The sequence below is a fragment of the Thamnophis elegans genome, chromosome 1 (assembly GCF_009769535.1).
Source record: "Thamnophis elegans isolate rThaEle1 chromosome 1, rThaEle1.pri, whole genome shotgun sequence".
Taxonomy (NCBI): Eukaryota; Metazoa; Chordata; class Lepidosauria; order Squamata; family Colubridae; genus Thamnophis; species Thamnophis elegans.
The window spans coordinates 54,678,143-54,705,066 of record NC_045541.1 but is presented as its reverse complement, the minus strand read 5'-3'; the positions used below and the strand labels follow the sequence as shown (position 1 = coordinate 54,705,066).

General features: G+C 41.2%; 1 protein-coding gene across 1 annotated transcript in view; it reads left to right on the top strand.

Moving 5' to 3' along the window:
* The window catches only part of SLC15A2 (solute carrier family 15 member 2), a 124,299-nt gene that overhangs the window by 45,834 nt on the left and 51,541 nt on the right, over window positions 1–26,924 (top strand). The window contains 4 exon segments of the mRNA XM_032216114.1: window positions 10,859–10,949; window positions 13,411–13,488; window positions 18,489–18,571; window positions 24,483–24,569. Of these exon segments, the coding sequence (XP_032072005.1) occupies window positions 10,859–10,949; window positions 13,411–13,488; window positions 18,489–18,571; window positions 24,483–24,569 (339 nt within the window).

The following is a 26,924-nucleotide window of genomic DNA, read 5'->3' as shown; positions in this document are numbered from 1 at the left end:
ACTCCGACGGATCTTGGATGAAGCAGATTATCTGGATCCCTTTCAGTCTGGATTCAGGCATGGATACTCCACTGAAACCACTTTGGTCGCACTGATCGATGATCTCTGGCAGGCCAGGATGGAGGACATTCCTCTATCCTTGTGCTCCTTGAACTCTCAGCGGCCTTTGATACCATTGACCATGGTATCCTTCTGCGATGGCTGGAAGAGGTGGGAATGGGAGGCACCATCTTGCGGTGGTTCTCCTCTTACCTCTCCGACAGGTTGCAGTCAGTGTTGGTTGGGGGACAGAGGTCTACCCCTAAGCCCCTTAAAAATGGGGTGACACAGGGCTTGGTCTTGTCCCCCCTCCTATTTAACATCTACATGAAGCTACTGGGTGAGATAATTCGTCGCACGGGATCAAATACCACCAATATGCGGACGATACCCAGTTGTCTCTGTCTGCCCCATGCCAACTCAGTGTAGCGGTAGAAGTGATGTGCCAGTGCCTGGAAGCTGTTAGGATCTGGATGGGGGGTGAACAAACTCGCACTCAATCCTGACAAGACCGAGTGCCTATGGATGTTGCCTCCCAAGGACAGTTCGATCAGTCCATTCGATATGCCTAGGGGGGGGAAATCTACTCCCCTTAGCGAAGGCCCGCAACTTGGGAGTCCTCCTGGACCCACAGCTGACATTAGAGCATCATCTGTCGGCTGTGACCAGGAGGGCCTTTGCCCAGGTTTGCCTGGTGCAACCGGTTGCGGCCCTACTGGATCGGGAGGCACTTCACACGGTCATTCACGCCCTTGTTACCTCGAGGCTTGACTACTGTGACGCGCTCTACATGGGGCTGCTCCTGAAAAGTGTTCAGAGACTACAATTAGTCCAGAATGCAGCTGCGTGAGCAATATTGGGTGTACCAATGTACACCCATATCACACCTATCCTCCGTGAGCTGCACTGGCTTCCCATTGGTCTCCGGACGCAATTCAAGGTGCTGGTTATCACCTTTAAAGCCCTACATGGCCTAGGACCCAGATACCTGCGGGACCGTCTTCTGCCACATACTTCCCAATGACCGATAAGATCGCACAGGGAAGGCCTTCTCTGGCTGCCGTCAGCCAGACAATGTCGACTGGCAACTGCCTGGGGGAGGGCCTCCTCTGTTGCCGCTCTGACCCTCTGGAATAAACTGCCCCCAGAGATCCGGATCCTACCCACTGTCATGGCCTTCTGTAAGGCTCTTAAAACCTGGCTATTCTGGCAGGCCCGGGCTGTTGAACTCATGTTTGAGTTCTGGCCCCGATTAGACTGGGTGTATGTTGTGGTCTTTTTAACTATGTTTTTGTGTTTTTAAACTTCTATTTTTATTGTATTGTTGTAAGCCACCCGGAGTCCTCCGGGATTGGCCTATAAATTTATTAAACATTAAACATTCAAACATCAGGAAATTCTGGCCATGGAAAGGCTCAGCCAAATCTACATGGAGCCTAGACCAGGGTCCCCGGGGTAGGTCCCACTCTCTAACAGGCACCATGGGGGGGGGGGGGGGCTGGGCGGGACTCTTGACAACTGGTACAGTGACCGACCCAGGTCGCTATAGCCTCATCCAACTTGGGTCAGCAGACATAGCTACGCGCTAAAGCCTTCATATGAACTATGCCTGGGTGGCCCTGGTGGAGGCACTCCGAAACCTGGGTTTGCAAGGAGGGGGAATTATAACATGGTCTTCCCAGAGTAGACACTTGCCCTGGAGGGAGAGCTCCAGCTGGCGCATCTTAAAAGGCCAGCTTCCCCTGGGATCCAGCTTCCCCAATGGCCACCCCCTCTGCACCCAGGTGAGGACCTGGGAGAGAGTGGGGTCCGTCAGTGAGTGGGACATGACATCAGAGGCCGAGAGCGGCAGGTCTAGTGACTATGGCTAAAACAGTGGAGGTCAGAGAGGGGTCCGTGACAGGGAGAGGTAACGGGCAGCAGCTAAGGGCATCAGCATGTCCTAGCTGCTTCCCTGGGTGGTAATAAGAATATGCCACCAAGAATTCATCCATCTGGACATCCAAGGGGAAAGGATGGGTGTGGTTGGATGATAACCGGCCAGAAGCCCAAGGAGAGGCTTGTGGTCGGTAATCAAGGTGAAGTACCACCCGTAAAGGTAATCATGGAACTTTTAAATCCTGGACACTGCAGCCAGAGCCTCCTTGTTGATCTGGCTGTAATTCTGTTGGGTGGAAGGGAGTGTCCTGGAGTAAAAAGCAATGGGGGCTTCTGAGTCATCGGGGAGACATGGCTCAGGACAGCCCCCACACCATAGGGGGAGGCATCACAAGCCAACGTCAGCAACAGCCTGTCATTGTACTGAACTAGGACAGCTGCTGATGTAAGCATGGCTTTGACAGCCACAAGCACATGCGCTTCACAGCTGCCCCAGCACCAGTCTGTCGATCGGTCGAGCAACTGATGGAGCGGCTGGGCAAGTGATGCCTTGTGGGGAATGAAAGGGGCATAGAAATGGAGTAGGCCGAGGAATGCCTGCAGCTCCTCCTTACAGGTAGGAGTGGGGACGTCCCTAATTGCGGCAAGTTTGGAGGGGGTGGGGTGGATGCCCTGGGCATCCACTAAGAAGCCCAGGAATTCCACCAAAAACACATTTGCTGCGTTTCAATTTGAGGCCCCCGCCCCTAAAATGGAGTAGGACCTTCTGAAGTAGTTTGATGAGCCTTGATCAACTGCTAGCAGCAATCAGGACATCATTGAAGTATGGAACCACACCCGGGAGCCCATGGAGCAGCTGCTCCATCAGGCTCTGGAAGATCCCCGCCGAATTGTAATCTATGGCAGTGGAAAGCACCCCTGTGGGTGACGATGGTCTGGGCTGTGGCTGTCTCATCATCCACTGGGAGCTGTTGATAGGCTTGGGCCATATCCAGTTTGATGAAGATGCAGCCCTGCCCCATGGAATGGAGCAGGTGCTGCACTACTGGAACTGGATATGGGTTTGCCTGGAGGCCTCTATTGATCATTGACTTATAGTCGGCACAGATCCTTATAGAGCCATCGGCCTTAATGGGGACCCCATTTAGCATGGTCAACGGGCTCAAGGATGCCCTGCGCCAACAATTTGTCGAGCTCCGCATCAATGAGAGGCCTCAAGGCAAACGACAGCCGCTAGGCCTTGAGCCTAATGGGGGCAACCCAGGGAAGTGATTTAGTCCATGACAATTATAGCGAAGATAGTGGGAGAGAGAAGGCTACCCCACCAAAATCCCTGCAAGGAGCTCCAAATGAAGGGAAAATGGCACTGCAAGCAAGCCCAGTTTTCTCATCCCCAAACTGAGCCCAAGGTCTATTAGGGGGGGGAGGAGGCCAGAGAAACCACCTGGGGGAAGAGGGAGACCGCATGAAGGCATTGGAGGTTCGTCCCAAATTCCGTCCTGCCCCAGTGGGAGAGGAATCATCCTCTTCGTTGGAGGAAAGTGAAACCGAAACACATGACAATCGTCTAGTAAGCTCCCGATTGGGGCCCATGACTATCCCAGTGAATCTTAAAGTGCCCTCTACTGGAAAATATGCTGGCTCTTTTAGATTCGGGTTGCACACATTGCATCGTTAGCCCCAAAGTAGTGGAAAAATTGGGCCTAAGACTAAAAACCTTGAAGGTCCCTATTGCTTTTTGCCAGTTGGATGGCTCGATAGCTGGAGGGAGTCCGGCCCATTTTGTGACTGAGCCAATAGACATGTGGATGGGAACTCACCAAGAGTCAATAAGTTTTATTGTGGCCCCAGGAATGGATCGGCCTCTTATATTGGGCTTACCCTGGCTGCGTAAATGGAATCCACACATCAATTGGAAGAAAGGGTGGATACGCATCCGATCTGCTACACCCCCTGAAGGAGAGGGGGAGGGTCCCAAGTGGAGTAAAGGAAAGGGGGAGGCTCTCAAGTGGAGTAACTGTTCTGCTACACCCCCTAAAGGAGAGGGGGGCTCCCAAACAGTGTAACGTTGACTCCAAACTAGCAGCCAGGGAACAAGAAAAAATTGAAGGGGAGGAGAAAATCCCAAAAGAATATTAGGACCTGAAAGATGTTTTCAGTGAAAAATTATCTGATAAATTGCCCTCCCACCGTGCCACTGATTGCAGCATTGATATCCTTCCCGGAGTCAAACTTCCAAAACCTCAGATTTATTCAATGACCCCTCGTGAAATGGATGAGTTAAGAAAGTTTATTGACAAAAATTTGCAGAGAGGTTTCATTGAGCCTGCTAGGCCCCGGGTGGCTGCCCCTGTTACGTTCAGAAAAAAGAAAGATGGCTCCTTCTGCTTGGTGGCCAATTATAAAAATCTGAACGCTAACTCTATTCAGAATCTCTACCCGTTGCCACTAATGAAGGACATGCTAGCCTAGTTGAGTAAAGGAAGAATTTTCACAAAATTAGACCTGCGAGAAGCCTATTACAGAGTCAGAATTAAGGAGGGTGATGAGTGGAAGACTGCGTTCAACTGCCCTCTTGGTTGTTTTCAATTCCAGGTACTGCCATTTGGTCTACAGAGGGCGCCATCTGTTTTCATGCAATTGATTAATGATGTTTTGCATGACCACCTCTACAAAGGCATGATGGTCTATCTTGATGACATCCTTATTTACACAGAAACACATGAAGAACACGTGAAACTGGTCCGCTCAGTGCTAAAAAAACTCAGGGCAGCAGAGCTATATGCAAAATTGTCTTAAGTGTGAATTTCATCAGGAAAAAATTGACTACCTTGGGTATCGCATCTCCCACGATGGCATCGAGATGGACCCCGCAAAGGTCCAAGCTGTCACTGAGTGGGCACCCTCCCCGCACCCGCAAACAATTGCAAAATTTTTGGGGATTTGCGAATTTTTATCGTCAATTTATTTCCTCGTTCGCCAGCATCACCCTCCCTATTACGAACCTCCTGAAATCAAAAGGGGAGGCCAAACCTAGACCAGGAAAGCCCTTAAATGGACTATGGAGTGTCAAGCCTCATTTGAAAAACTTAAACGACTATTTGCAGCTGAACCTGTTTTGAAACACCCAGACATGGATTCGCCATTTGTGGTCCAGGCGGATGCAAGTGACATTGCAGTGGGGGCAGTATTGCTACAAACAAATGCTGATGGAAAGCTACAACATTGTGCTTACACCTCTCGAAAGCAGACTGAGACAGAGAGACGATGGGCTATATGGGAAAAGGAGGCTTTTGCAGTCAGGTGGGCTTTGATGACCTGGCGACATTTCTTGGAGGGAGCAAAACACCCTTTTGAAGTGTGGACTGACCATAAGAATTTGGAGGCATTAAAGATCCCCCCGAAAATTATCCCCCAAACAGATGAGATGGGCACAACATTTTAACAGGTTCAATTTCACTTTAAAGTATATCCCAGGGGGGAAGAACTTTATGGCAGATGCTCTATCTAGACTCCCTCAATACAACAGCTCAAAGCTCAGAGTAGTTCACCCAGTCATCCCAGCAAAGAATCTCGCTGCTCCGGTGGTCACCAGAAGCCACAGCAGTTCAAATTTTGAGGTCACGAAGGACCTTGTCTCCAAATTCAAGGAAAACCTTGAGTCCGATGAGTGGTTTAAACAGCATTCCAATGAGTGTACCATGAAAGACGGTCTACCTTGGATAGGGGCTAAATTGTATGTTCCTGCTGCCATTAGAACTTTGGTTCTGCAACAGGCCCATGACTCACGCATGGCAGGCCATTTTGGATTTGTGAAAACTCTGCATCTCATTAAAAGACCATTTCGGTGGCCGTCATTGAAGAAGGACATTGAGTCCTATGTGGCCAGTTGCCCCACATGTGCTGCTGCGAAGCGCCCACCAGGGCCTCCTCCAGGGCGTGGCCCATCTGGAGGCACCATGGAAAGAAATATCTATAGATTTCATTGTTGAATTACCTGAAAGTCAAGGAAATACTGTGATTTGGGTCATTACAGACTTGTTTTCCAAACAAGTTCATTTTGTTCCATGTTTCAAAATCCCGTTGGCTAAATCGTTGGCTAAAATATTTATTACACATGTATATCGCCTGCATGGTGTACCAGACCGCATTATCTCTGATAGGGGGGTTCAGTTCACCTCCTTATTTTGGAAGGAGTTTTTAAAGTTGATTGGCTCCGCCCAGGGGCTAAGCTCTGCCCACCATCCGCAGACTAACGGAGCTTGTGAAAGGACTAATTCTGTTTTGGAACAGTACCTCTGGTGTTTCATTAATTATCAGCAAGATAATTGGGTTGAGTTGTTACCTCATGCTGAAGTGGCCTACAACAACTCGGTGCACAGCAGCACTGGTTTTACACGATTTAAAGTAGTGTTTGGCCATGATTTTGTACCTATTCCAGAGGTGCCACGAGAAAAACCACAAGTCCCCTTCAGAATGGAGTGACCAACTCTGCAAAATCTGGCCTTTGGCTTACAAGGCATTGGATGCTGCTCATTGGGCACACAAGAAACAACCTGACAAGAAGAGGACTAAGCAAAGGGAATTAAATATTGGAGACCATGTGTATTTGTCTACCAAATTTCTCCAAACCACCCAGAAGTCTAAGAAACTGGGTCCTAAGTACGTTGATCCATTTCCTATTGTAAAGATTATCAACCCTGTCTCGGTGCGACTGGAACTGCCAAAATACCTTCACCGTGTTTACCCAGTGTTTCATGTCAACCTTTTGAAGCCGGAACACACTTCCTCTCTGCGAGTTCCTCTACCTGCACCACCTGCCCCTCTTTTCATTGAGGGAGAGCAACATTTTGAGGTTAAGGAGATATTGGACTCTCAGAAACATAGAAATCGAATTCAGTATCTCGTTTCCTGGAAGCATTTCCCCCCCTCTCATGCTGAATGGGTCGATAAGTCCCACGTGAGGGCTCTTCGCCCTTAGCAGAAATTCTATTCTGCCTATCCCGACAAGCCTTGACCTGGATTGGCGTGGACATTTTTCACCTTCCCTTGTTCCTGTTTTCTGTTGTTTGTGTGTTAGTTTGTTCTTTTTTCTGCAGGGATGATTTCCTTTCCTGATGGAGGGCCGGATGTCAGCAGCCCATCCCTAGGGGGCCATAACAAAAAAATTCTGGTAATTCTTCTGTTCCTGACCTTGATATGTATTCAGTATTCAAATTTTTTGCACCTCTTTTTTCTTCCTAACCCCACATAACCGATTGGGGCTCACTTTTGGGCACAAAAGGATCAGTTTCCATTTCTACCTTATTTTCGCAATAATCAGATTTGCTACCTTGTTTTTCAGTGACTGTGTGAAAACTAACTCTCATAATCCTCTCACATTCTCAAGGCAGAGTATCAACAAGCTCCCCCGCCCTCCGGTTAGTTGATAGGCATGGCATTTTCATTTCATTCTGCATGGTTTCATTACTAAGATTAAATGTATGTGGATCCTGTTTAAGGATTATATATTTACCTATTGGTAGGTCTTAGTCTGAAGGAATGCCTCCACCCCAAAATTGTCACTGACTTGTAATGCAAATTTTTAATAAACGACTTTCTTAACTCTCCATTTCTTCTGTTCCTCCTCATTTTTTTCAAGCATGGATTAGCATAACAATTTCTTTAATTTTCCCCATTTCCAAAAAGATCAAAAAATGTGAGTGGTATGAAAACCATATTTTCTTTTCAGGAAGGAGCAGAGCACATAAAGCAATCTACTTACACATTGCCTAGTAATCAGATCTTTTCTATATAATAGAAGCTGGTGTGCATTAATATAATTCAAACTATTTTACAGTGTCAATGGATTTCTGGTGTGATAAACCACAATGAGTGTTTAATTCCTTTATGCTATTTAAATAATTAGGTAATTCTATTCATCTTCATTCAGACAAGGAACATATTCCATGTGGAAAAATAAGAATAAGCCATTTGGCCTTGCTTTCTGATTCCTTCTAAATTAACTAAGTAAATCATTGGAACTGTCTTTCCTCAACTGTGCTGCTGAATTGATCAGTCCATATTATAAACTGAGATACCTCATAAAAATCTGGCTATTTTCATCATCATTATTCTATTGGTGCAAAATCAATATCTTATTTATATTTCATCACAAGTTGTTCAAATGCAACTCATATTTTCATTGGTAGTACTTTCATCTTACAGTTTACATATTCCATCCTGAAGATGACCAAAAGGAAATTAATGAAAGGGCTACTGTCCATACATTCCTTCACACTTAGAACAAACTCCCCTTTGAGTCTAAAACATTTTGTAGCTAAAATAGCATCATCCATAAATAGAAGATGAAATTATGAAGCTCCAAGGAATTACAATATTTCTAATTCAAATATTTAAAGGAAAATGCTTATAGCATTTCCTTCATCTTCAAATACTACTAAGGATCTTTAATGGGATGGAATTTTACTAGCTCCTTATCTTTCTTCCTTCTGATGAATTCAAGGAGCTATGGTATGTCAGACTTGTTTCATTGATATTTTATTTTTACAACTGAACAGAATGTTGGATGTGTATGTGTATGTATGTGTGTGTATGTATGTGTATCCTCAGAATATCTATGTGTCCATCAAAAGATTAAAATTAAACAGAATTGGACCAAATTTAATAAGGTGGGAAAAGCTAGCAAAAGACTATCAGGTTCAAAAATGATGAAAGAAAATGATGAAAACAATAAAAAAAGAAAGAAAAAAAGATGAAGAGTGCTAACGACCAGATGATTGCAAAGAAATACAATCCTTCGCCCCCCCTTCTTATCAGATCCTTCCATTCCCCCCACCATCCAGTCTCAATTGTCAGTACCTATCCTTCTACACATACACCCCACCAGCAGAACTAATGAAGCTTTTTGGATCAGAAGCAAAACATTTTCTTCTTCTTCGTCAAGAAAAAAACAGTCCAGCTGCCCTTTGAAGAAAAAAAAAGCACCTTTGAGACAACCATGATCTGGATGACTGAGAATCTCTACAAAGAGATGAAGAGAAAAACATTCCCGGTAGAAAAAAATACATCTATGGGAAAGGAATTGGGCAATGGCTTGTAATACTGCAAATAATTCGATTTTAAGCCTGCCTTGCTACTCTATCCTGGTTACATGACCCAAGACAGATCCCTTATGAAGAAATCCAGCAGTCCCATTCTGCAGATTTTCTCATTCTTATTTGCTTACAGAAAGGTGTGGCTTTGCAGCTTCCACTCAAAGTGAAGAGGGATATTTTTCTCTCTCTTTTCTGCATGAAAACATCTGCAATGAAATAATGATAAAGCTGGAGGGCAGAGAACTGATTGACAGATGATTTTTGTACATGCCCCTTGGTCAACTAGTAGGGACATTGTCAGTTCATGCAAAAGACTGAGCATTGAAAGACAGCAGTGTTGATGGGGGTGCAAAAATGCTGGAAGGTTTGTGGGTGATGCCAGTGGTTGTGCGAAAGTGCTTTAAATGTCACAAAAAGGATACAGAAATGAAAAGAAAATTAGAACTGAGAGGGTATAAAATTTGGTATTCTAAAAGAGAACCTTGCCAGTCAGTCTACTGACTAACCAGCTCAAACACATATACATTGAATACAATAAAATAATAAAATAAAATAATATTGCACATAGCAATTAAAATGATTACAACACAGTATAATAAAATACAATAGAAATTGAATAAAATACAACTGCACCCAACAGGACAGATATGGTGCAATATTTTGATGTTGCAGATTCCAACTATTAATTAACACATTAGCAATATTTCTTCTTCCTCCTGATAGTATAACTAAAAACAAATTAATCCTTTAAATGCCTCTGGCAAAAATAGTGTTTGTTTTCACAAGTTCCACTGAAATAAATGAACTGAATTGAAATAATAATTCCATGCAAATGGATTTATGAATGAGATGTTATTGATTCAAAATAGCCAGTCCACTATTCAAGAGATTACAGCTGTGGTTGATAATGTCTTATCAATTATAGTTTCCCAGCAACAGTTGATTTTTTTTTCTTATTACTATATTTATGAAGATATAATGAGTTCTCAAGGACTGACAGGTTAGACTGATTCAATTAAAAAACATGCACTTGAATGAGTAGCTCTTAATCTCCTTGCAAATCCATTCACCATGCAGCATTGCTTCTAGTTACTTCTGTGTGTGTGTGTGTGTGTGTGTGCTTGTGTGTGTATGAATATCTACATATACACATACACATGTTGAATATCCAGCCCCACGGTAACTATGAATGTTGATGTATTTTAAATTGTTGTTTGTCTTATTTATTCCCTTTCCCCTTTTTATTGTAAGCCGCCCGGAGTCTCCGGGAGTGGGCGGCATACAAGACTAATAAACAAACAACATACACATTTACATACATATGTACCCATGCCTCTATCTTAACTCAGCTTTTAAAAATGTAATCAGTGGTGGGATTCAATTTTTTTTACTGCTGGTTCTGTGAGCGTGCCTTAGTGGGTGTGGCATGGCTTGGTGGGCATGGCATGGTTTGGTGGGCATGGCTCGAAGGGCATGGCAGGGGGAGGATACTGTAAAATCTCCATTCCCACACCACTCTAGAGGAAGGATACTGAAAAATCCCCATTCCCTCCTGATCAGCTGGGAGTCAGCAGAGAATAGATGGGGGCAGTCAGAAGTAGTATTTACTGGTTCTCCGAACTACTCAAAATTTCCACTGGTCCGAATCTGATGAATACCACCTCTGAACATAATATCATGTTAATTTTAAATATTTTTAATTTTATGTCAATTTTTGAGATGTTAGTATTTCATATCATTTCCATGATTCAATGTGACTGTTGGAATCCTTTTTTTATGAAACCCATGCTTATCTTTTAAGATGTGCTATAATATCAGACTGTTGTGATCTTGTCTTGTTTTAGGTCCAGGAAAGAAACAAGTTCTTCTCTGTTTTCTATCTTGCCATCAATGCAGGAAGCTTGATCTCCACTTTCATTACTCCTGTGCTAAGAGGTCAGTGTCAGTTTACAATGACCATGGGAAATGGAATTTAAAATTCACTCTTGGGAAACAAGATCAACTAAAATGCCACAGATGCGTTGAGCTCATAATGATTAGATGCATCCCCACAGCGCCCATCTGCTTCTAACTTCTAACTTCTCTTCTGAGTAAAGAAATTAAATGCTCTTTTGGAATAGCTTCACTAAACCATCTCAATTATCCCTAATTGTTTCCGAAGAACAGCATTTGTTATAAAAATTTTTTTTTAGAAAATTGTAATTTTGGAATATATTCAGGAATATAACATCAACATACAACTTCCATCATTTTAAAAGGGAATGATTGCCACTGGAATCGTGGTATTTTGATGGTTGTACTTGTCTTTTTCCTCTTTCATCAACCTTAAGAAAATAATACAGAAGTTATCAGGCTCTCTTTCAAGCAACAACCCAACTCCAGATGAACATAGTATGTTCATGGTCTAAAATCCCAAGAATAAAGTTTACCTTTATACTTCACAGAGCAGTTCAACAACATGTGTATAAATATATTTTTATTATTTTCCCTGTGAACCTCTTTAACAGCAGGATGGAAGACCTGAGGGCCTACTAGCCTTTTGTGTTTGTTCTAGTATACAGTAGAAAAAACAGAGCTATTCAGCTGGGCTAATATGGATTGGCTTTTTGTTCCACACATTATGGTGGGGGGAGGAGGAATACAGGCTTCTTACATCTACATAGATCATTGTTGAGAAAAATAAAAACAGTGGCATATTTTGGGTGGAATGAAGACATAGGATTTTAAAATGTCTTTCTAAAAGAAAAAGAAAAAGAAAATAACCCTTATTTTCTCAGAAATTTGGCAGTGGTATGTGACCTTTCAGGTTTCAGTACCGAGCAGCTTCAAATACCTCCTGCTGTGTAGATCAGAAGTAAACTGTTTGTAGAGCAGAACACTTCCTGCTTTGACTGTAAAATTTTTGGCTCATCTTCTGGAAATAAAAATAAAAAAGCTCATATCAGGCATAAAACTGAACTTCAGACAGAGATGCTACACAGTAATCGTGATCAATATTTTATTAGCAATATTCTACCCGGTTGGTTGTGCAGCTGCGTCAGGATTTTGTTTTCATTTCTACTATTTTCTGTTGTGCAGAATATTTAATGGGGGTGGTAAAATCCAAGCTTTGTGGCGAATATGCCTCAATACAGCCTGGGTGTGTGCATGTGCATGCATGTATTGTACCATACTGCACAAGTAAAGACCAGCATGTGGGATTATTTCAGGCCATTTTCTCGTAGCTTGCAAAACAGGCTCCAACTTCAAAGCCTAATTTAGCTGTTCTTCCCCTTTTCCACCTCACAAATCCCTTTAGTAAAGTATATCCATGCGCCCAGTGTTGCTATTAGGTAAGCCTTCCTATAAACAAAATTGTGGTGCTTTCAGATCAAGTAGAGTCTTAGTGTTGGCTCAAATTTGGATGTCATTTTCCAGCAGCATAATTTACTTTCTTGACTCATTTCCCTGCCCTGTGTTCCGATACTTGCAGAATTGGATTGTATTTTTCAAAAATTACTGGACTAAGTCTTGCTTGATATAAGATATCAGGATTTTCAAAATGGAGATCCACCAGCAGGAAGATGAAGATAGAGTAGGTGTCAAAGAACAGCACTTGCTCTCCCCTGGATCCGGTCATATCACACAGAATATTCAGAGTGAATTTGTAACCTATTGTCAGGTGATCAAAGAATTATTCCAATTCTTCCAAAGAATTCAAATTCCAATTCTCTTCATCCTAGTCTGGCTCCTTAGTCTGATAAAATTTTTTCTGTTCTCAGATTTTATTTAATTACACCTTTTGTCAGTGCCTCCTATAATGCAATAGTCTAATTTGCTGAGAACATGGCAAGAGCCGTGATTAGACTGCAGTATTGCAGCCTAACTCACTGCTTACTTCCAGGAGTTTGATTCTGATTCAGCCTTCCATCCTTCCAAGGTGGGTAAAATGAGGACCCAGATTTTTGGGGCCAATATGCTGACTCTGTAAACTGTTTAGAGAGGGTTGTAAAGCACTATGAAGCAGTACATAAATCAAAGTGTTATTGCTAAGTGCTAGAGAAATCTGTGCACAGTCCAGAATAATAATCTAAAGAATCATCATCATCATCCATTGTATGCTGCAATGGTATTTTGAAATTACTTCAATTGCAGGTTCAACAGCAAGAATCTTTAAATCACTAATATTTACAACAGGTTCCATAAAAGTCAAAGAAGTTAAATTCAGGATGCCACTTGGTATGGTCAAAGCTGAAATCAGTTCCAGTTGCATAGCGGTGGATTAATAGGAGAGTGCCAAAATGTGCACTGTGCGTCGTACATCCAAACACTTCCTCTTTGTACAATATAGCAGTGGAGGGAAACGATGGAACAATCTTAATGTGTTTAAAGAATAACTTGTTTCTCATTTTCTTAGGGGGTGTGCAATGCTTTGGAGGGGACTGCTACGCTCTGGCTTTCGGGGTTCCCGCTGCTTTAATGATCGTAGCTCTTGGTGAGTAGCAGGTATAAAAGAGAGTCTGAAAGAGCCAAGAAAGGGAAGGGTGATCACTGGTCCTGCAAACAACTTAAAAGAGACAATGTTTCTTCTGTGTACCAAGGAACAAATCTATGTGACATCCCCCCCTCCCCCAAAAGCTCCCTTTGTTTGTTTCTCCTGTACTGGAATTGCAAGGCAGAAATAAGGAGCCCAGAAGCTCTTTGTCTTCAAACAGCAGGGAAGTTCAATAGAAGTCCAATCGTTTCCATTCTGAAGAGGCCTTTCTACAGATCTGTGATATATTTGGTCCCCACGAGTAACCACACATTTTTAACACACCCCAAAGGGGCTGCTTTTATTGGCAGCTTCAAAATAGATCTGGGTTAACAGCTTATTTTATAAAATGAAAATTACTTTTCCATCTTGTTCAAAGCATTGTCCAAAGACAAAGAAGGGCAGCATATGGGTTACAGGCCACATACAGTTTCCTGGTTATATTTTCCTCGCCTGCCAAGATCATGTCATTGAAATTCATCAATAAAAATTCAGCATGATTTTAAGGTTGTTTTTTAAAGACCCGCTCCCCAAACAGAGGCATAAATGAACCTATTTCAGTGAAAATATACGCATGAATGCTCTCATAAATGAAAAAAGTCCAATATTTTGTCTTTATGGTGTAACTTTTTGTTTTTGAGTATTTTAGTAACGTTTTTATAAGATAATAATACAAAAAGAAACAAAAGTTAGAAAGGCAAAAGAAGGAAGAGTGGTGCAGAAAGAAAGAAAGAAAGAAAGAAAGAGGAAGGAAGGAAGGAAGGAAGGAAGGAAAGAAGGAAGGAGAAAAACAGAGTAGTGTTTTCCAATTTTTTTCAGCACAGTAGAGTACACTCCTTAGTCTGAGAAATTTTTTTTCTGTTCTCAGATTTTATTTAATTACACGTTTTGTCAGTGTCTCCTATAATGCAATAGTCTGATTTGCTGAGAACATGGCAAGAGCCGTGATTAGACTGCAGTATTGCAGCCTAACTCATTGCTCACTTCCAGGAGTCTGATTCTGATTCAGCCTTCCATCCTTCCAAGGTGGGTAAAATGAGGACCCAGATTGTTGGGGCCAGAAAGTTACAGCCACAACCTTTTGCTTTACATTTTTAAACATTGCAAGCATCTCAATAACAACAAAATCATTCTAATCCCTAAAACTTAAAATCAAAGTTTTAGTTTTCAGTTTTGAGCAAACTGTCCAGAAGTGGTTTCCAAGTAGAAACAAAGCTACACAGGTTCTTCTCTTTAATTAAAACAGTCGGTGTTGCCATGTCTGCCAACTACATCATCTTTACCGCCCATTCTTCCATTGTGAGAATTACTGTGTCGCTGATCTTTATGCTGTATCTCCAGATCATCCCGTAGCTCATGCAGCCTTCTTAAACTAGCATTTTGAGGCCGAAGACAACATAAAACAAAAATCCCATAGGGAATAAAAGGCTGATCATTGACTTACATGGCTTGAAAATAATTTCTCACTGGGGTTTTTCCAGTTCTAATTACAGTAAATATGATACAGTTTATTTAGTTTTTTTAAAAAAAACATGCTGCCTTTGTCTCTGTTAAAGAACTCATTTTCCCCCCATCCATGAGCTCATGTGGAGCACTTCTTTTCAAGCCACTCCTGGATCAGCTCCATACACCTGTGACCTCCATGCCAATGTTTCTCTTGGAAAGCTGAGCCGATTTACTTCCTGCTGAACTGCAGTGCAGGACAAACTGCTCTGAAGGTGGTTTTCAGCTCAGTGTGCTGGAGCTTGGGAAGGCTTCATTTCTCTTGCCAGCTCTTGAGCTTCAAATATCCTAGCAGGGAATGCCTCTTGCTGCTAATGACAGACCTGAGATACATTATGTCTTGGCAGGGGCATTCTGTGTCTATATAGGTACACTGGCTAGTGCCAATCCTAGCATAATGGAAGCAAAGTTGCATCATTTAGGAAGCAATACCAGTGAGCTGTATTCGGTGTCAGATTCTACCTGCTATCTAGTAAATGGCAAAGTTCTGGAATCGGGATGCTTCCACCCCAAGGATGCACTTGGTCAAGGCTTGATCACACCTAAATCTGGGTCTGTCCCTTACTTTCATGCCACTTAAGGCTCTATGTACTCCAGAGCCTTAATCTATATGGAAACCAAACCAGTGCTTTTTATCAGGCATTAGCTGGGAGAGGGAGTCACTAGATGCCCCATCCTCTCCCTATGTTCTGATCTAGGTTTCCTGAGACAGTAAAAAGCACATGCTTAGTCCCAAAAGCCCTCTTTTTATTTAAACGGCTGTGAATTATGTTCATTCACAGTCCGTCACAGATGTTGTCACTTTGAACAGCCACTAACCGAACTGTTATAAGTCGAGGATTACTGGTACTTAATTGTTCTTCAGGAAAGTTTGTACTCAGGTTTGCTCAACTCCACAGAGGAAGCCAAGAAGAGTGTGAATTGGACTGGGAGAGAATTTCCCCCTTTTCACTCCTTTTCTGCTGACACTTAGTTAAGCTGTTATTTGTGCTTCTTTTTCTCTACACAGGAGTGAGGCCTGTGGTCAGCAAGATAAAGTCAAATCACATAAGCAAATAAGCTCAGAGTGAGTCAAGGGACAGCTGAGAAAGGTGAAAATGAAACTGCTGCTGAAAACAGCCTGCTATCTTCTTCTGCCACGGCTGTCTCATTTTCAGGGCAAATTGTCATTCTGTTTAAGAATTCATTCCAACAACGTACATAGCATTCATGGCTACCTAGGTTTATTCACTATCTGAAGTGGCCTAATAGCAGAATTGGCCCTGAACAGTTATCAGCCGTTAAAAATCAAGACATACAAGCAACAGCCATCCTGGTCTCCTGTTATTTGTCCACAAAGGGATATTATAGACCCGTGATGGTGACACACGGACCAGAATTGGCACGCAGAGCCCTCTTTGTGGACATGCACGCCGATGGCCCAGCTCAGCCAGCTGGTCATCGGATTTTGGATGCTCTGGCGCGCACATGTGCACCTTCCGGTTTGGGGATTCTGTGCCAAAAAGGTTGCCATCACTGTTATATACTATGTTGATTGTTTTCAGAGACATGCAAGTTGCTCTAGTTGAACAACAGTTCACAGTTACAAAGGTGATGAAAAAGTAACTTTACAACTGATTCTCACATTTGTGACCTTCATAGATTCTGACTTTATTTCTATAACCCACCCAGAGTCACTTTGAGTTGGGCAGCCATGTAATTTTTTTCTTAATAAATAAATAAGTCAGTTTAAGAAAGGAAAACTAACATCATACGTAAAGTCACAGATTTATTTTGCAACCATTTCATTTAACAACAAAGTTGTTTATGGTTCCAACTGTGGTTTGCTATCTGTGTTATTTCAGGGTTGCACATTTCTCTTTTTTGTCATGGTTGTTATTCATTGAGTGTCCTCTGTATATTTTCCTATTTTAAAAAACAGATGCCCAAATGCTCACCATGAAATTGGCTTCCAGGAAAAACACCTCAAGCCCTCTTTTGTCTGAGTTGACATAAAGTTCCAAAGTATATTCTTTGTATTCAAAAGATCTAGATCTGTTTTCTAATCTTCCAGACTGCATTAAGAAAGGTATTATTTTGAATTTCTGAAGAACCAGTTGGTGTAGACGAGGCTTCCCAGATTCTTCAGCTCTTCAGCTCGTCAACCCCTTCATGAAGTTTCAGACTGTTCATTGATACTCTCCCGCAAACATTTATCCTATAAAAATAATTTAAAACTACTTTAATTAGAAGTACTAATAGTAACAACAACATTGACCCTTTGGATAGTCCCATATACCTTTGAGGGTTGATCCTGACATTTTGAAGAAAACTAGTGTAGAAAGAATGGCTAGTGATTAATCTGAGCAGATTTCAGCATCTCCATGTTTCTATCAAGCTATACGGTTTGCAGTGCACTAGAAAAAGGATTTTGCCAGTTGATAGATGGCTTAGCAACGTTAGTAGTGGAAAGTTGCTGATGCTACAGAAATGTTATTGCTATTTCTCTCCCTTCCCCATCTTTCAAATGCCCCAAAGCTCCTGTTTAATAAGACATCAGTTTTGCTCTTAGTATTATTTTTAATTGGATGTCATCTGATAAGTAGAACATAGAAACAGTCAAGGGAAACATTGCTAGCAAATGCTGTCATTCCTTTTTAAAGTCTACCAATTAGTGAAATAGTTTTTATTGGATTGGGGTGGTAAACAAGCCCCATCAAGCAAGCACATAAATAAATAGACAAATAAATTGGCAAATAAGGCAATCTTTCAGTAGTAATGGAGTGAGTATACACTATAGGATTTCAAATAACACAATGTAAACCTGAACATGCCTTTTGGGGTTGGTTCGTACTAGTTCTCTCTAATATTGTGTCAAATACTTACTAAGGCAAAGAAATACAGATAGTCCTTGACTTACGACAATTGAAGCCAATATTTCTGTTGCTAAGTGAAACATTTGTAAAGTGAATTTTGCCCCATTTTACAATCTTTTCTTCCACAGTTGTTAACTGAATCACTGCAGTTATTAAATTGGAAATACAGATGTTGAATGAATCTGGCTTTCCCCATTGACTTTGCTTGTAAGGAGGTAGCAAAACATGATCCCGTGACCACAGGACTCGGCCACTGTCATAAATATGACAGTGGCATAAATATGGGTCAGTTTCCACATATCCAAATTTTGATCATGTGGCCATGGGGATGCTGCGATGGTCATAAGTGTAAAAATGGTCATAAGTCACTTTTTTCAGTGCCGTTGTAACTTTGAACAGTCACAGAATGAACTGTTGTAAGTCAAGGATTAGCTGTATTTAGAACAGGAAAAAGGTTTTTGAGGCAGGAAATCAGAATAGCAAGAAGACTAGTGAAAATTAATGCCCCACCTTGTGGAATAATTTCTTAATTGCTATTGGTAAGTTATTGTTATATAAATTATATACTCCTATTTCTTTACTGAAATTACATTTTTTTTCTAGTTGTGTTTATCACTGGAAACAAACTTTACAAAAAGACCCCACCGCAAGGAAATATCTTATTGAAAGTTTGCAAGTGCATTGTAGTAAGTACTATATGCTTTCCTTTTTTATGTACAAAATGTAAAAAAGAAAACTTTCTATTGCATGATCACATATTTTAGGATTAAAAACACAACCATATTGAAAAAAAATCTTATTGCTTTTACAATGAAATCCTATACATGCCTACTAAAGCCAATGGGACATACTCCTGAAATATAGTGATAGGATTAGGATTCTGAGAACTGAGTTAAACAACTTGCTGATTATGGCTTTATACATTTATTCAAGAATTAAAACAATTTTTTGAGCCAAGAAGCAATTGTATTCCTTTACTGTCTGCAAATGTTCTAGTATGCCTTAGTAGTCATATTCCATGGTAATTGATAAGAAAGATGTGGGTGTATCTTAAGACTTTTGTTGTATTTATTTATCATTTACAGTCTTTAGTATTTATTTAAAATGACAGGTGTATCGGCAGAGAATCAGAGAGATGATCTTGAGCAGGGGTGTCAATCTTACATCATCACGCAGCGTCATTTGACATATTGGGTGTTTTTCCCCCTTCGCTAAACTGGGCGTAGGTGTGGCTAGCATGCAATGCATTAGGCCCAGGGGCCAGGAGTTTGACAGTCCTGATCTTGAGGGAAACAGGAAAGAAGCTTTACATAAGTTCCAAGAAGGTCACATCATTTGTCAAATCCTGGGGAACAAGACAATGTTTAGAAGGAGACAGGAGCTGACGTCACAACGACACAACGTGCAATCTCGGAGCTCCGAGATCACAGTCAATACTTTTGCTGCTGGACGGTCCTTTTGGACCTAAACCATCCCGAAGAGATGGTGACAGGGAAGAGTATGTCTTGCTGATCTCAGGGACACCACAAAGTCCCTGATTGATCCAAGAGAATCTCTTCTTGCCGGCGACAGAAGCGCAGCCAAAAGCTGCTGAAGTTGGGACAACTGCGGAATGGAAGGAAAGCGGAAAGAGAAAGTGTGTCCATCTGGTGAGGAAATCTTATTGTTATAAAAGAGACTCACCCCCCCCCCCAAATTAAAGCTAAATTAAATTTGAAAACAGAAGAAAATTACTGGTGAAATTAAGCTACATTGGAAAGTGTGTTATCTTTTTTTTAATTTTCTTTTATGGATGGAATTTTTGCAAATATTTCCTATTTTTTAAAGTGAACGGATTAATTTTTCTCCTTCTACTTCTTTTTTTGCCTATGGATTAAAATCTTTTTCTTTATTTTTATAATACTGGTTTGGATGGTTTTGTTTTTCTATTTTGCTTCACTTAAGAACTTTGTTTCTTTTAAGGCTGGAATATAAAGAAAATATAAAAGGAATACCAAGACGGTTGTAATATCAGAGGGAAAGGAAGTAACACTGCCACTTGGAGGCTGGAGGCTTGAGTCCTGGAAACATTGCCCTTTCTTTTTTCGCTTTGATCATTTTGACTTTGCACTTCAAGATTCTTTAGCTTGTTTATAGAGAGTGATAAGGGGAAGAGCATGGGTTGTTGATACAGGTGCTCTTTTGGAGCTTCATTGGCAGCTGGAGAGAAGTGAAAACAAAGCCTTGCTTTGAAATGTTATAAATGAACTTGCGTCAATCCTAATAAAAAGTTTTGAATGCTAGAGTGGCAGTGTTTACCAGTTGGAAGAATGGCACAACATCAAAAAGAAACCTTAACAAAAGATTATGTTTGAAATTCAAAAATTATTAGAAGTAACAGAAAAAATTGAGAAGAGATTGGAAAATATAGATTGTAAAACAGTAAAATTTGATGGAAAAATTGAAGATGTTCATCAAATGGAAAAAGTGGAGGTTAGAGTCCTAAAAACCAAAAGGAAAAATGAACAAAGAGACAAGATAATTGTTGATACCAACAGTGAACTGAGCATGGTTGGAAATTGAAAAAAGGTAATATGGAAAGGGGAGATAGATGGATAGGAGATCTACCCCAGATTTCAAGGTATAGAAGAAGAAAAAAGAAGAACTGATGTATCTAAGGAGAGAAATTTTGTCCGAAGCCTTATTGATAACCAAAGATAAGTTGATTAAAGAAGCAGATGGAGGGTTTCAAGATTATATAAGATATGCTACAAGCAATAGGTTGCGAAGATAGCAATAGCAATAGCAATAGCAGTAGACTTATATACCGCTTCATAGGCCTTTCAGGCCTCTCTAAGCGGTTTACAGAGAGTCAGCATATTGCCCCCAACAATCTGGGTCCTCATTTTACCCACCTCGGAAGGATGGAAGGCTGAGTCAACCCTGAGCCGGTGAGATTTGAACCGCTGACCTGCTGATCTAGCAGTAGCCTGCAGTGCTGCATTTAACCACTGCGCCACCTTGGCTCAGAGAAGTCCATACAAATCTTATTAAGGAAACAACCAGAAGACTAATCCCACAAATGGCAAAAGACATAAGACTGCACTATTACTGGAAAGATACAGGTTGATATATGAAAGCTTATAATAAAAAATTGGTCAAATTTAGTTAAATTTAGAGCATTATGTAAAAAATGATAATGTATACATATGTATTGGTTTGATAAGAGGAAAGTTGATATAAATTGCAAATGGTGACTACGAAAGGAAGTTTAGAAATTCTATTATGTATGAAAGCTTATAATAAAAAATTAAGTCAAATTTAGTTAAAAATAATGTATATATATATGTACTGATTTGATAAAAGGAAATTGGATATAAATTGTAAGCAATGATTAAGAAAGGAGGTCTAGAAACTTTGTTATTAAATATAATCAATTTTTTATTTAGAACATGTCATAAAGATGTAATGCTACTGGATGATATTGGAAACAGTTAACAGAATTCAATTATGTGGTTTTTCTTAAAATGTTGTAATATTTTATATAAAAGGACGTAAAAACAATTATAGTCAAATAAAGGTTGAGGTATGATGATAGTAATATATATAAATATATTTGATTTAAAACACATAACTTGATATGAATTGTAGGTGATGACTGTGGAAGGGATGCACGGAAGTTTTTTTGTAACCAATTGACACACTTTCTACAATTTGTAATGGAAGATGGTTTTGTGGTGTTTTTTGTGTTTTGTTTGTCTGTGTTTATTCAAAAATAAAAGAAATTCTTTTTAAAAAGTTAATGTTTAGAAGAAGCTTAGGCAGACTCCTCCCTAATTCACTGGGATATAAAGAGGAAAGGAAGGCAGAATCAGCCTGGAAAAGCTGTTATCATAGCTTATCTCAATAAAGTTCCGTTCTAGTCTGTTTCCTGATATGCGCCATCCCAAAGGGCATATAGTATCTTCTGTTCCAATCTGCCTGCCCAACTATCTAGGATTACAATTTTCAGCATCATCAATTGGAATAGACTTCAGCCACACTAGGGTTTATTACCAATTTGTTAAAAAAATGTGATTGAAGTGGAGATATTTTTAAAGTTTATTAAAATAAATAAATAAAACCAATTAATATGATTATTATACCTAGTTGCATGCATGTGTGCAAAAGTATACTGGCCCAGTTTATAAAAGACTAGCATCTTTCCTGAATTCAGTTGTGGAATGGGAAGCTAGGGAGGTTTCAGATCATTATAGTAGATCTCTTGGACAATGCAAGAATATCACATTTCACCAATGAGAATGCTCCTACCCTGTCCTGCAGCCAATGAAACCATCACTTTCTCTTTCATCAGATCAGTTTAGAGGGCTAAAAGAAAAAAATTGCAGGAGATATTGTGGAGACAGCCTTACATTATAGTAAATCTGCCACTTGTTTTCTCAGCAAGTTCTCAATTTTGCATTCTGCTGAGATGTGGTAGGAAATCAAAATGGCAGAACCCAGGTACACAATGTGTCAAACTTGTGGCCCACGGGCTGGATTAGTTACGTGCTGACCGTGTCCACCCCGGTTTTAGTGAAGGGGGGAAAGTCATGATACGTCCTGTGACAGCAACGTGACGCTGCAAGTTTGACACCCCTGCTGCAGCTGGATTTCCTAGTTTTGCCTGTCACCAATGCCTGATAAGGCTTTCACAGTCTTTCATTAGAGGAAAAGGCCTTGAGTAAGTAACAGAAGGAAGTCTCTTAAAGCTGGAGTTTGAACTCCACCTCTATAATATGGAGTTAATTAGTACACTCAAAGAAGCAGTTAAGTTGTTTTTCCCCAAGTGATACATATACTGAAATTATTTTCAGGTCAACACATGGAGGTCAGGACCATGGCTGGCACATATGAATTCATTCATATACTTTGATTATTCCTTCATTGTAGTCATCTGCATAGGTTTTTAATGACTTCATTATAGTCACTTGCATGGGGTTTTTATATTAAAACTCCAAGGTCAGTACCCAATTTCATCAAGGTGTGAGACATAATCCCAGTAATTATTCAGCTGTTCCATTTGTTCATGTGATAATTTTGGTCAATTGCTTTCTATGTACTGGAGTTACACCAGAGAATTTGGGTTATAATATTTGGTATATTGGTTCCTTCCCATCCTTCATCCTCTTCAGAATTACTGTACTGCGGCACTGAGGTCATAACAACAGTTTACACTGCAAAGCACTTGGGGCTTTTTAGAGTGAGGAGGAAAAAAGATTACTCAAGGATGTGATTTCATCAACATTAATAAAATTCTGAATAGTGCAGAGGATGAAAAAAATGTCCACTCCCCACTTCTATTTGTAATAGAACTCAAAGTCATTCATGAAATTGATTGGTTCTATATTCATTACAGGCAAAAGGAAATATTTTCTCATACAATAGTTATTGGATGATTATTATATGAAGTTAATTAACATGATACAGGGATGCTATTAACTTAAGATAGCTACATTTTAACGAATTGATATCTTAATAGAAGATGGGTCATTTTGGTTGCTGTTCTTATTTACCTATAGAGACTTGTGAGATATGCAGTTGATTAATCATCACAACTAAAAGGAACCATGGAAGATTATGGAACTGGCAGTTCAACATGTCCAAATAGGACCAGGTTGGGCAAATTTAGAGTAGATATGAGAATGAAGCATAATCATATGTTTTTCATGAATATTTGCTTCATTACTAACAAAAAACTGGATTGTGAATCTTCTATGAATTTAGTATGCCTCCATGTTCAGGATAGAATCCTTTTGTTTATAATTCCTGATTCATATTTTTATAAAGCATATCTCTATGGTAAGGCCTCATATTAGTTTACTCACTCTGTCAAAATAGGTCCATAAATAGCTATACTGCCTGATTTGAGGGTGGATGGGTTTCACCTCCCAGGAAACAAATTCGAAGGAACACCTTATAATTTATATTTGTTTGGGCGCTATTGATGGATGTTGAATCCAGGATTCTATATATAATTGTCTCTCAAATAATGACGCTGTCAGCATTCCAAGTAATGCACTCATAGAAAACAGATCTCAGAGTCAGGTAGATTCCTCAAAGAAGAAATTTCTTGGATATATCATATTGGCACAACTGGTGAAAACCGACTCTGAAAGTTCCCAAAGTTTTCACCTAATTAAAGAGAAAGTTTTCCTCCTTTCCCTAAGTCATTAGTCACATGGTCCAATAGAAGTTCTGGCCAGTTGCTTGGTTACTTTGCTCCATCTCTTCCAGCCACCTGCTAGAATGATCTTGGTTCCCACAAGAAAACTTTTTGTTTTGACTGCAAAACCCCAGTTGACTATTTCCATCCCCCTCCCATCTAATGGCAACCCTGAAGCCTCAAAGATGCCTCCAGCCAGGTTTGCTTCAAGGTTGACAGCTACATCTTCTGAAAGATGGCCAATAAAACAACAGGAAAAGTAGAATTTCATTTAAGACATATTTATAAAACCAGAAACAAGATGAAATACAAATCAATGCAATAGACTTTAGCATTGGGGTAGTAGAAACAATACTTATATTGGATAAACTCTAATCCATATATCTCCTTTAATTATTCTCATTCTTCTTCAGTTTGCTTTGAGAAACCGGATCAGAAATCGTTCACCAGAGATACCCAAAAGAGAACATTGGCTAGACTGGGCATCAGAAAAATATCCTGTAAGTAAACATTTGCATTTCAATACATTGTACATACAAGTTGTAGGTTTCTTATTAAAATTAAACACAAAACACTATCAGTGATGGCTCCTACTAACTTAACATTTAGATCTGGCGGAAGAACAGTCATCCTAAGTAACATTCAAGTGTTAGATCCCCTTGAGATCTGTAATGTATTAACTTTCTCTTCTTTCTTTAGCTAGAGAGAGGAGCAAAATCTGTGAGAAATGCAAAAATTTCCCATTGAAGAAAAAACAACTCCACTTTAGATACTATTCCTACCAGCATATCTGGGATGTAATACTCAATTTCGCCATCAGAGTTATGTTTGTGCCAGCTTTATATTTTCCTCTCTACACACTGGAGAACCAAAACTTGCATTGCCTGTTTATCTAATTTCAAACTTTCAAACTTTAATGGTATTTGTATGCCGCCTCTCCCTAGGGACTCTGGGCGGCTCACAGCAAATAAAAACAGCAAATAAAACGTTTAAACATTTAAAATTACAAAATTAAAATCAACAAAGCATCCATTTCATCAAATGGGGCTGGAATACTCAACAGCCCCAGGCCTGCCGGAACAGCCAGGTCTTAGTCGCTTTACGGAAGGCCGGGAGGGTGGTGAGGGTCTGGATCTCAGCAGGAAGCTCGTTCCACAAGGCCGGTGCAGCTACAGAGAAGGCCCTCCCTCGGGAAGCCGCCAACCGGCATTGTCCGGTCGACGGCACCCGGAGGAGGTCCAACCTGTGTGATCTTATTGGTCATTGGGAGGTAAATGGCAGGAGGCGGTCTCTCAGGTAGCCAGGTCCAATACCATGTAGGGCTTTAAAAGTAACGACTAGCACCTTGAAGCGAGTCCGGAGACCGATAGGAAGCCAGTGCAGCTCGCGAAGGATAGGTGTAACATGGGTGTACCTCACCATTATCGCTCGCGCAGCTGCATTCTGGACCAGCTGTAGTCTTCGGACACTCTTCAGTGGCAGCCCATGTAGAGCGCGCTACAGTAATCCAGTCTTGAGGTGACGAGGGTGTGAGTGACCATTCAAAGTGCCTCCCGGTCCAGATAGGGCCGCAACTGGTGCACCAAGCGAACCTGGGCAAAGGCCCCCCTGGTCACAGCCGACAAATGGTGTTCTAACGTCAGCTGTGGGTTCAGGAGGACACCCAGATTGCGAGCCCTCTCCGAGGGGTGGATAATTTCACCCCCCAGGCTCAGAGGTGGAATATCAGGACCGTTCTTGAGAGGCAACATCAATAGCCACTCGGTCTTGTCTGGACTGAGTGCAAGCTTGTTTGCTCCCATCCAGACCCTGACAGCCTTCAGGCACTGGCACATCATTTCAACTGCTTCACTGAGTTGGCACGGGGCGGACAGATACAATTGTGCATCATCCGCGTATTGATGATATTTAATCCCGTGCCGGCGTATGATCTCACCCAGCGGCTTCATGTAGATATTGAACAGGAGGGGGGACAGGACTGAACCCTGCGGCACCCCATATTTGAGGGGCCTAGGGGTCGATCTCTGTCCCCCGACCAACACCGACTGTGACCTGTCCGAGAGGTAGGAGGAGAACCACCGTAGAATGGTGCCTCCCACTCCCACCTCCCATAACCGTTGCAGAAGGATACCATGGTCGATGGTATCGAAGGCCACTGAGAGGTCAAGAAGCACTAGGATAGAGCAATGACCTCTATCCCTGGCCCGCCAGAGATCATCGGTCAGTGCGACCAAAGCAGTTTCGGTGCCGTAACCAGGCCTGAAACCCGACTGAAAGGGATCCAGATAATCTGTTTCATCGAAGGTTCATCGGAGTTGAAAGGCCACCACCTTCTCAACAACCGTCCCCACGAATGGGAGGTTGGAGACTGGACGATAGTTGTTCAAAATGGCTGGATCCAGGGAAGGTTTCTTGAGGAGGGGTCTCACCACCGCATCCTTTAAGGGGTGCGGGAAGGATCCCTCCCGAAGAGAGGTGTTAATAATCCCCTGGAGCCAAACTTACTTGCCTAAAATTTCTAAATCATCTGGGATCAGTCAACTCAGGCTACCTCTCAGAGTGTTTGACTTGTTCTCTTACCACCGTTGCACTTAACAGAATTTTAAGCAGAGCCAAAATTGTTTCACATTTGAGTGGAAATGCTCAGAAACCTATAGGCAATAGACTACACAAAAACATGTGTTTTTTTTAAATCCTAGGAGAAAATAATGGCAAGCTGTTTCCATATGGCTGCCATGAAAACCAGAGCAATTTTGTTTCTTGTTACAAGTAAACTATTTCCATTCACAGTCTCATACTTTCCAATCTCTTTTTCTTTAACAACATTAAATGCCAGCAGTGAATGGATAATTTTC